The sequence below is a fragment of the Tursiops truncatus genome, chromosome 16 (assembly GCF_011762595.2).
Source record: "Tursiops truncatus isolate mTurTru1 chromosome 16, mTurTru1.mat.Y, whole genome shotgun sequence".
Classification (NCBI taxonomy): domain Eukaryota; kingdom Metazoa; phylum Chordata; class Mammalia; order Artiodactyla; family Delphinidae; genus Tursiops; species Tursiops truncatus.
Window position 1 is genome coordinate 51,174,852 of NC_047049.1, and position 12,278 is coordinate 51,187,129.

The 12,278-nt window shown below is 37.0% G+C and overlaps 1 protein-coding gene across 2 annotated transcripts in view; it reads right to left on the bottom strand.

Annotated features, from left to right (window-relative positions):
- NRG3 (neuregulin 3) overlaps nucleotides 1–12,278 on the bottom strand; it is a 1,063,293-nt gene that overhangs the window by 128,985 nt on the left and 922,030 nt on the right. For both annotated transcript variants that reach the window (XM_033842029.2, XM_033842028.2), the window contains exon 4: nucleotides 4,228–4,254. In XM_033842029.2, coding sequence (XP_033697920.1) covers nucleotides 4,228–4,254 — 27 coding nt within the window. The remainder of the gene's footprint in view (nucleotides 1–4,227; nucleotides 4,255–12,278) is intronic.

Consider the following 12,278-nt stretch of genomic DNA (forward strand, 5'->3'; position numbering starts at 1 on the left):
AAATGGCACTGCACCTGCTTTTATACAAACATCTTTGATGCCTAGAGCATCAAATGCATCAGGGCATTGTCAGAGACACAGCTGCGTAACAAATAGCTCAAATGGATATAATGAGATATGCTCCATGACTGAGCACCTGACACAGTAGTGAGATATTTCTCAGATGAGAAATCCCTCTTCATGATCAATGCACCTTCCAAACTTGGCCAGTCTGACATGCCCTTTGACCATCTGTCTTGTCTGGATGATTGGTTGGATTTCTCACACAACTCAATGAGTACTTGTGCTTAGAAAGAAGTTTGTACCATCTCCTGATCTATCCACGCTGTGAGGGAAAGTTCGAATATCTGACCTTAAAAATATCAATTTTCCCTCATGCATTTATGAATGAGTAGGTCAAGTCATGACTTCAAGAAATATTTTTTGATTATTGGTTTACTATAAACCCTTTTATTTCAAATTTTTTTACAAACACAATTTTGTGTTTTTATGCACCTTCAAATTCCTGTCCTAACTATGCCAGTTAATTGTATTTTTTTAAACTGATACTGTATTCTAGAGCAGTATTTGTTGTTGAAATTTGCATTGTTCCAATCCCAGTGGCATCATTAAAAAAAAATTCATGAATATAATTAAGGAAAAATCTTTTTGAATGCTGACAGTTTTATGGACATTAGGCTTGGCATGGTTTATTCAATAGGATAATTATTTTACTGAAGTTGATGTCCTCTCTTCAGTCCTCAAGTAGTGACACTAGGGAGCTCAGAGACACTGACTGAAATAGCAAGGCTCCCACTAATGTGGAAGCAATGTGCGGCTAGTCTAAATTTGGACTGGAGCAACACTTGGTACAGCTTATCCACTTTGGCTGGTACCCAGCTTAAATTTCTCCCCTCCTGGGAAGATGTTTCTGAATTTCCCAAGCCCATTTAGTGGCTTTTGTTTTTAATTTTTTTCATTGTATTTTGCCTATGCCATTTTAATAGCACTTGTTATGTCACCTCAGCTATGTGTAGCTTTCTCTACCTTTAATTTCAGAACCTTTAGTCATTAAGGGAATGTGGATTATATATCTGCATGTTCAATATCTTATACATATGGCATATAGTAAGTGTGATAAGTATATGTTGATTAAATAATAGTAGGATTCTTGCAGTATATGATTTGAAGTTCTCTGCTATAAATAAGAATTTGTTGAACTTTCTGATGTGTTTATGTTTTGAGTCTGAGCAGTAGGAGTGCACACATGACATGGCCATTGGGAATAAAAAGACTTGGGGAAAAGACACGTGTGCTTCAGATCATCACCTTGTGATCAAGTCAAGGAAACATGAAATTAACATTGCCCAAAGCAAGAATGATGAAAGTTGAGAAGAAAGGTATTCTGAAATTCATTAACACAGAACTGGCATTGAATACTTGTATGCACACCAATAAACTGACATAATTAAATTTATAGAGAATATGCCTACATTTCTGCTTCCCAGCTTCATTTATACCTAGAGATACCATATTATTGTGATGATATCATCTCCCATGGAACAAATTTTACCCATATGGATTCTAAAATTACAAGTTAAATCTGAAAATATTTATTCCCAAAGCAAGAAACAGAATATTATACATTCAGTTAGAGCAAGCTGTGGGTCTAGAATTAGTGAGGCCAGTGAAAACAGTTTATTCATTAAGTCTATAAACCTATTTATCATTCCAAATACTCCTTCATCCTTTGCCATTCTCTATGCATACTAAGTACTCCCTTTGACTCTGACCTTGCCCAACCCCTTCTCTCCAAGGCAAACTCTACTGCTGGATTCACATATTGAGAATCCATTCCCTGTAAAGCTTTATAGCTATAATTTGACTTCACCTTTTATAAGACTCATTATAACATCAGTTAGGCTTGAGTTTCATATAGATGAATTACACAATAACTTCTTATTTTTCCCCTACTGGTAACTAAATTATTTTAAATATTTTAAAACAGACCTCTTAATACATATCTTGATTCCATAGCAAATTGTTATACTATAAGGTATAAGTGGCACTGAAAATCCTCAGGGAAAGCCCAATAGGATGATAACTCATCCATTTCTTTCAACAGTGATAATTATTATTTATGTAGCAAGTTTAGTTTACTATAACCGTGGCCATACCATTTGTGGGGTTTGATGCTATCCCAGTCCCACACACCACCAGGCAGTGTTTCTTATATCTACAGTCATTCTACTACATAACTTCTGGAGCCTCTATTCTCTGAGCCAGCAATCACCACAGTCTGGTGGAGCAAATTTCTCTACTGATTAGGCTAAGTACCTGCTATCCTCAAATGACTGTTGATGCTCAACTTCCATGCTGCTAATCCCCACCATCATCAGTAAATAAGGAAAGTACAAACCACATGTCCTTCTCAACAATTTATACTCTACCACATGACCATGCCCATGGTTTTCTGCAATTCTTGGTTCATATGACTACAACCTCCTCTTCACGCCAACAACTCGTTTGAGGACTCCCATGGTGACTACTCATTAATTCCATTCAGATTAGCCAATCCCTATTCATCTCGTTACGCATCTACCTTATATTCCTTAATGCTTCATTTCAATATTACCTTGAATTTCATTGTCCTCATGAGTTTTCATCACATCTATCTACCAAAACCCCAAATCTGCCGAAATTGAGCTGTCTGCTTTTTCTATGATCAAATACCTAGATAATAGAGCACTAATTAGTAATATCACACAACAGGAAGATCAATTTTAATATAAGTATGTCATCACTAATCTCTAATTAACCCTCAAAACTTCCAGAAATATAACTATCAACTTAACATCTTCTCTCAGATATATCAAAGGCACCCAGAACTCAAAATTTCCAAACCTAATCTAGTAAAACATCTCCCATAAATATGTTCTTCTTCCAGTCTTCTTTTTCAGAAAATGGGCCCACATTTTATCTAAACATGCAAACTATTAAGCCCTGCAGTCATCCTTGAAAGTCTCCCTTTTCTAACCTTCAACATCAATTCCTCTCAAATACTGGTTGCTATCACGTCCCCAATATCTGTCAGTTTTTCCTCTCACACCTTCCATTAACACAGGAGTCCAAGCTAATATCATCTTGCCTCAAATAGGTCTTAAGAAGCTTTAAATTTTATATTTATCAGTTTTATTACCTAATTATCATCTGAAAGATTCCTAGACTGTAAGCTCCCTCAAACCAGCTTTTATGGTCCATTTTTGCTCACTATTTTATCTGTAGCATGTTGCATTTTTTTCTTTGCTTAGAGTGAGCAACTGATAAATATTTGCTGAATTAATGGATAAATGAAAACAAGCAAATTTGTCAGTATTATCACAGAGAACATATGCAGGTATAAAGCAAGTATTCACATCTATATCATATAAGAGAAAAACCTGAAGTTCAACAAAAGCTGAGCAAGGAGAACCAAATTTGGATTCAAATTTGGGTCCTCAGTTTCACTAACTTTAACTCCTGAGCATCTTTCTATTTTAGTACCATGATGCCTATCAATCCTATGGAATGCTTTTTCTTTTCATTTACTTATAATATAGACTCAGAAAAGTATGTCCAATTCTTAATGTCATTATCTATGAGTATAGAAAATAATTACTGTGGAAGGTATTCTAATCCTTTTAAAAACACACCATTCACTACAAATACTTTCAAAATAAATATTTCCACTTTGTAAATGAAAACATTTATAGAGCCCATACTCCAAAATTAAGATTAACCAAAATATATCCAAAGTAGTCATCATGCAAAAGGAAAAAAAAATAGAGCAGAAAATAACAAAAACTGATATTTTTAAACCATCACCATTATTTTCTACCATTTATTGAGTGTTTGTCATCTTGCAGACATTGTGCTAAGCAATTTATATGTGCAATAAAATAGGAACTATCGTTATCCCTCTTTACAGATAAGAAAATTGAGAATTAGAGCAAACAATCAAATCCAGGAGCCAAATTCAGCTTCTGTAAGGTTCCAAAGATGCACTTAACATTAAATTGCCTTCCCAATAAGTAGTTAAGTCTTTCATTTTGAGCCATTACTTAGTGAAAAATCGACAAAAACATTTTTTACTACTAATAGTACCTGACAGTGAGACATTTCAATTATAATCAGATGGGGAAGAACACTATATACATTATCAAACTTAGCATTTTCCAGATATTTAAGGAGAAAATTGTTTAGTCTTACCCATGAATTCAATCCCCAAGTGGTCTGCTACACCGAAGTCAGCATATAAGAAAGGAAAACAGAAAAAGAAAAAAAGGTTAGAAAAAATTCCACACAGAAATCAGTGCTTATAAGATTGGCCTTTCAAGGCAAGGACTGTGTCTCAACTGTAACACCATATTTGCTTGCGAAAGATAATTTAGTTTGCCCACAATTAGGGGTGATTTGAACACTGACTGGTATTTCCCAGTAGCCAGGAATTTAGATGGGATAATATTGCCAAGTATGCTAAGTATAAATTTAGCCAATAAAAAAGGAAAGAAAGAAAAAAAAAAAAAAAAAAAAGGAAGGAAGGGAGGGAGGGAGGAAGAAAAAAAAACTTCATATAAAGCATATCTGGAACTAAAGTTATTTTCAGAACTCATTATATTTTATGTAGAATAACTACTTGTTTAACATTAAACTTATTTGAACCTTTATGTTAATAATATGTAGGTAAAGGACTTCTGCATGACAGGCTTTCACCAGGCACTCTTCACTTTCACAAAAAAGAAATGATGTTGGATCTTTTCCCATTTATTTGTTAGATGAAGAAACTGTGCTTCATTGAGACTAAAAATCTTACATGAGGAAGACCCAGGGCATAAATCCAGTCTATCTGACCCTTTGGTCCTACGACCGTTAAACTTGATAGCACTTCCTATCAAAAACAAATGGTAGAGGTGTCCATGTCTGTTCTATGTTCCTATGGACAGTGTACCATTTTGACCACCTAATGTCTGTGATCAACAGAGGGATAAACCGGACCCTGCTATATCCAGCCATTCAACTTTGGAGATTTGTTTATTTAAATGGTGCTTTCTTTTAATCATTCAGTTATTCACTTTTAAAATTCATTGCATTATTTAATGATGATTTCTGTTGTAGTAATATGTTTCTTAAATGAGAATAAATGAAAAACAAAACCAGTATTCCTAAGATCATGTTTATTTCCAAGACTAATTTCTGGGCTCCCTTTTATGACTTCTCTATTTAGGAAAGATTTTCTTTTTAAAAAATATGCATTTAGTTATCTTGAATATTTCAATGCCTTTCTTATTTGCAAATAACTCATCTTTAAATTCTATTGTGGTAAAATATATATAACATAAACCTTGTCATTTTGACAAATTTTAAGTGTACAATTCAGTGGTATTAATTACATTGAAAATGTTGTGTAACCATGACCAATATATTTCCCAAACTTTTCTATCACTCCGAAGAGAAACTCTACCCACTAAGAAATAATTTCCCATCTTCCCCTCCCTGCTCTGTTCCGGGCAACCTCTAATCTACTTTACGTATCTATGAATCTGCCTGTAAATAGTTCAGTTTTTAAGTTATTAGGAATTATTTTAATTGAGAAATATCTCATATAAAGAACTATGGTAATGATGTTTTTTAAAAGTAGATGCATTTCTTCCTTTCCATGGCATTTTTTACCTGCTTAATATATACTATGATAGCTATCTAGCACACTTTCATAAAAAGACAAGATTTTTGTTCGCAAGTAATTCAGAAATCAGTGGGAGCCCACAGAGAGAAAGCTTTGAAAATTCTTTGTGATAGCGCTATAATGGAAAATGAGAAAATGTGCATTGGATAGAGTGGCCAAGAATCCTTAAAAGCTTGTCCTGGGAGGAGGAGAACGTGCTTTTTGAATGGAGATTGTAGAAAAGTTGGCTAGACCATGTTTGGGTTCTTGTGTGAAAAAAATCTTCATGATTGTGTGCACTTAGGACACTAGGGAGAGACTGGAGTTGTGCTATTTTAAAGCAGGGATGTGAGTGAGATTACCTATCATGAGACTAAAAGAAAAAAAAAAAAGATTGGGAATAAAAAAAACCTTCTGCCTACAGCCAGAACAGCCATTAGCCCTAGTCTGGTTGAACAAGAAGTTTCTGGTAGAATATATAAGATAGATAACCAGCAAGGACCTACTGTATACCACAGGGAACTCTACTCAATATTCTGCGATAACTTATATGAGAAAAGAATCTGAAAAAGAATGAATATATGTATATGTATAACCGAATCACTTTGCTGTACACTTGAAACAGTATTGTAAATCAACTATATTCCAATAAAACTAAAAAATAAAATAAAATAAAATTGATGTGGTACAATGGAATATTATTCAGCCTTAAAAAAGAATAATGCCAACTGCAGCAACATGGATGGACCTAGAAATTATCATACTAAGTGAAATAAGTCAGAAAGAGAAAGACAAATACCATATGATACCACTTATATGTGGAATCTAAACTATGACACAAATGAACTTATTTATGAAACAAAAAGAGACTCACACATAGAAAACAAATTTATGGTTACCAAAGGGGAAAGGGACCAAAGGGATACAGTAGGAGTCTGGGATTAGCAGGTACAAACTACTACACATAAAACAGATAAACAACAAGCTCCTACTATATAGCGCAGGGAACTATATTCAATGTCCTCTAATAAACCATAATGGAAAAGAATATGAAAAAGAATATGTGTATGTATATATATATATATATATATATATATATATATATATATATATATAACTGAGTCACTGCTGTATACCAGAAACTAATACGACACTGTTAAATCAACTATACTTCAATGTAAAAAAAAGAACTTTCTAGTAGAACTGAGATGGCTCAGAAATGGCTGGCTGTAGTCTGTTTTGCTGGCAAGTATAACCAATGGTCACTCTTCATTCTTCCCACAACCTTGGTGGGTCCATCTCTATATGAGACAGGAGATATGGGCAATCAGGCTTTGTAAGTCTGGAAATTGCATGAAGAAATGAGTGGCAAGTTTGATAAATTTGAGGGCACTCTAAACACTTTAAACCAGAATGAATTCATAACCAGTAAAAGGAACAGACATCAGAATTTTAAAATTATTCAAACACTAAACGGTGTAAGTAGATGTCTTAAGAGAAAGGAAATCTGTCTACTCTTAACACAGCAGAAAAGTTACATCTAATTATTAGAGTAGTAGTTCTCAGAAATACTGTCAAGCAACATGGCATTATATTCTTAGATTTTATAGAGAAATTATTTACTTTTTATAATAACATTCATGAAGACTGACACTACTGAAACATACAAATAAAAAGACCTTATTTAAAATTTCCCTCTTTCTCTCTCTCTCTCACCACACACACACACACACACACACACACACACACACACACACATTTCCATTCTTTTATTAAAATGCTAAACACTGATCATTATTGCAGGTTTAAAGATACTGACAGGATTTGTTAACAGACAAAAGGATTGATGAAAATCCATGAAATTGCATGACAGAAAAGCAATTAATTTTGTCAACTGAGTCACACAGAACAGAAACCACAATACTTCTCATAACCCTTCACTGGCTAATTCTTAAAGCAAACAGCGTTCCTGGGGATATTCAGGTCTGCACGAAAACATCAAGAGGAATGTGATAAGAATGAATCAATTAATTACTCATTTATTCATTCACTCAACAAACCAGGCGCCAAGAACTGTGCAGATATTGGGATGAAGGAGGAGGCAAATAACTTCAAGAAAAACAGTTTCCTATGTTCTTCCCTATGGCATGTATTAGAATGTATAATTCCCATTTCTTTTAGAGCCTGATGAACTTTTATACGAAAAAATTGCAGTTCTTTGGGAATACTGCACCCTTTGATTATACAGTAGTGGCTAAGATATACTGAGCACTTACTACATGCCAGGAACTGCTTCAAGTATTAACTCACAGAAACTTATAAGACTGTCATGATCCTCATTTTACAGATGAGGAACAGAGGTAAACAAACTTTCCCAAAACTACACTGCTGATAAGTAGTAGAAACACAACTGAGCCTAAGCTTCTCGACTTTCAGCCACCAGTCATTCTCAGGGTTTACTTATGCCCTCCTTATGAAGAAAAAGCTAATTTTTACAAAATCATCAGTTAATAAGACGTTCAGGGAGGAGTTATTTAATCCACTTAAGAGAACAAATTGTTTTCAAGTATCCTCAGGCACTGTAGAAGCACTACTTATTTATTTGCTCACCGCTGGTTTATTGATGAAGTGCCCAATATAAGCTAGGTAGAGAGGGATTCCCTCTCTCCAAGGAACCAAACTGGCAAATCATTAACATCTTTTCATTGGTTCCTAGGGAGATTTCTTCATAACGAGCCTTGCCTAATTGAAGTTATTTGTTTGTACATATGGCAAGGGATGTGCGGAGTTGTGCCTGAATGTGTGCCAGCCATTGAACCAAATAATCTTCAAATTGGCAACACACTTAACAAATGCCAGCAGCTCTGCCCGAAACGTGCTTAAGATTTGAGGGCTACGGAAGTGACCAAGGAGACAAACTTAACATGCTATAAAGTCAAAAACTCCGGGAAATTCAAGGCCCACATGTTTCCAACATGTCCATAAATCTTTTTTTTTGGCCACGCGGCATGTGGGATCTTAGTTCCCCAACCAGGGATCGAACCTATGCCCCCTGCAGTGGAAAAGTGGAATCTTAACCAGTGGAATCTTCCCACTGCCAGGGAAGTCCCTCAAAGCTTCTTATTTATATGTTGACAGACAGACAACCAGGGGCTACAAACAGTTCCCTCAATCTGGGCAGAATGAGGAAAAGCAACCAAAAGCAATCCTTGACTTGATTCCAATCTCAGGGCGAGATGAGACAAGTTGTCCAGCCTGTGATGAGGAACCCCTGTAATGCAGCACCGGGACGATGCAACATGAATGTGAGTTTCAGTGTCACTCTTATATTAAAAGTAACTGAACAGGTAGTTCTATCATAGAGTAGTTCCAAATGGGGTGACTTAAGCCCTTATTCCAGGGGATGTGGAAAAACATATTATATGAAAATATTGTTCTGTGTTTTAAAAAGTTAGAATAGTCGCTTAAAGTTCAACAGGCTTCTCCACTGCAAGAATCCCTAAAGGTCTTCATATGTGTGCCAAGACTCCCCCGGTGGAGTATTTCCCAACTTGATGTAAGCTACCACCTTGTTATGAAGCACTCTGTGGTAGTAATCTATCATAGTACCCGTGCTGGGAAATAGGTCCCATATAAATGTGGAGGAAACTAGCCACTCAACTATAAAATATGTCATTTTATAAATGGTTTATCGTAATCACTGAACTGAAATCTGTCACTCTGTAGATTCTACCCTCAGATCCATGTCAAATGACTTTCCAGTGGTGACGCTTTAGGATGAGGTAGTCCATCACAACTAAGAAGACTAAATCGGATTTATGAAGATGGTAAGCTGGGTCTTGAACATCTGCTGACTCCTGACACCTGTGCTTATCATTCTCTAGTAGTTTCTAGAATCGCTGTAAAGAGATGTAACTGTGTCATGCTTCACCAGTGGGTCACTGTATTTTGCTTGCTCCTGGAGAAGATCATGGACAAGGTGATGAGATGTCACACGTCAAGGCACTGTCATGTATGTCCCAGTTTACTATAACAAGACAGGTAAACTAGGAGAGGCTGGGATAGACTCTAAGGTTTCTGATTAGGAGGGTAAGGGCTGAGGGTGGACCTGGCTGTGATGCTGAGGGAAGCTAGAGTCTAGAAGCAATCCACGGGATTCTCAGAATATATACCTTTCAAAAAGATTAAGGTGTCACAGGATGGGGGAATAGGGCTCACCACAGGCTCCCAGAGCATATAACTGTTCACCAGAGGGAAGTGACACTTGGCAGTCACTAAGACAACGTGACAACTGGGAGCCAAGAACAGCCAGACGTGAATCTCTCAGGCCTTTTGGGTCAGTCCCGCAACAGGGAGGGAAGGAGAGCTGGCAAGAGTGTGAGCTCACTCCTGCAGGGTGAGGAAGGAGAGGCCCTTTCCAGGCATTGCATTCCATTCTATCATGTTGTCCTAAAAGGAGAGGGCTATTATCAGATTATCCTTTTTCCAGCTACTCAGTGCAAGAGTTTGGATATGAATGCAGGTTAGATTCTAACCTCCATGCTCTCTCCATTAAATCATGCTACCTTGTTAAACAGGTAATTTTATTTTTATCAGCACACATATATATTTGATCTTAAAATTTCTACATTAAAAAAAATTTCTTTTAAAAAATTTATTTTTGGCTGTGTTGTGTCTTCATCGCTGCACATGAGCTTTCTCTAGTTGCAGTGAGCGGGGGCTACTCTTCCTTGCGGTGCATGGGCTTCTCATTGTGGTGGCTTCTCTTGTTGTGGAGTACGGGCTCTAGGCCCATGGGCTTCAGTAGTTGTGGCACACAGGCTCAGTAGTTGTGGCTCGCGGGCTCTAGAGCACAGACTCAGTAGTCGTGGCACACGGGCTTAGTTGCTCCGCGGCATGTGGGATCTTCCCAGACCAGGGCTCGAACCTGTGTCCCCTGCGTTGGCAGGCGGATTCTTAACCACTGTGCCACCAGGGAAGTCCAAAATTTCTACATGTTTATGAATAAAATTTGGACAGTAAAACATCATATTAATGAAAATGATACATTTCTTATTATATTTTGAAACTAATTCCTGTTAAATTTTTATTCTAGTTCTTTCTGGTCTTCTCTCTGTACATGTAAAATAAGTTTAAAGTCAATTTTACACGAAATCACCTTGCCTCATGGGCCTAAGTCAGAGGACTCTCTGTGGCCACTTCAGCTCTATAATCCCAATCCCACTCTTACTTCTATCATATCAGAACTGACAGCTTTTTCTACTGTTGAGAGTAAGTCCTGACATTAATACTGTGACCAGCCTCACACCAGACAGGTCATCAATCATGGAGAAGTAAAACCACTTTTCCAGAAGAGCACATAGCCCCATTCTCCCTTCCACGGGCCTTGTAATGAAACATGACCTCTTAATTTTTCTTCTCAAAAGCTCTGTTACGGATTCCTCTTGCACAGAGACACTTCTATTTCACACTCCCCTCTCATCCTCTAAATAAAAATATTCGTTTGTATCAAAGGAGGAGAAGCAAGCAGCCATGGAGACGGCCACACGTTCGTGCAGCGCAAACTCAAGATGGGCATTCCGCTCCGTGAAATCAAATAACAAATCAGAGTTACAACTGAGGTTTATGAGTGACTCTTTGTTTAAGTTGCTCTTCAAGGATGAATCTTGCCTAAATGGCTTGTAGAATTTTCCAGTGAAAACAGCTTAGAACATTAGACTTAAAATGATTTCATGTTCACAATTATTGATTCAAGAATTAAATAAGAATTATCATTATATAGAAGAATTCTTCATTCAAAAAATACTGCTATTTTGGTTATATAATCGATGATAGCAAATATGTACAGGTGAATGCACTAGGGGTTTTTGTTCTTGAAATTCCCCAGCTCTTGTCATATTTTATCAACTTCTCATATTTTCTCACTGGCAACTCCCACACACATTATTTTATATAACTTTAAAAATTAGCCTGGGGCTTTCCTGGTGGCTCAGTGGTTGAGAGTCTGCCTGCCGATGCAGGGGACACGGGTTCGTGCCCCGGTCCGGGAAGATCCCACATGCCGCGGAGCGGCTGGGCCTGTGAGCCATGGCCGCTGAGCCTGCATGTCCGGAGCCTGTGCTCCGCGATGGGAGAGGCCACAGCAGCAAGAGGCCCGCGTACCGCAAAAAAAAAAAAAAAAAAAAAAAAAAAATTAGCCTGTAAAGTAGTGCTACTGACCCCCATTTAATAGCTGAAGAAAATAAGCGTTGTGAAAAACTAAAGGCCGTATTTATAGATGCCTATATTCTGAGGGTGGAAAACTATCTCAAATCCCAGGAGTGAAGGGTCATTATTTCTCTTGCTCACTGATTTATCACTCTAGCCTATCAAAATCTGACATTTTGTTGATGCTCAATAAATATTTATTGAATGAATGAAATGCCATCTGAGTCAGCCCCTTTGCCCACTGCATGTGATATTTTGAATTCCTTCAGAGCACATCCAGGCTGTTTTCCATCACCTCAGTTTCTGAGGATTCCAATGAACATTACACCTCTGGGTGCAACTCTTTCGATATTGAAAAAACAATATCCATAAATGTTTCTAGAACACCCCC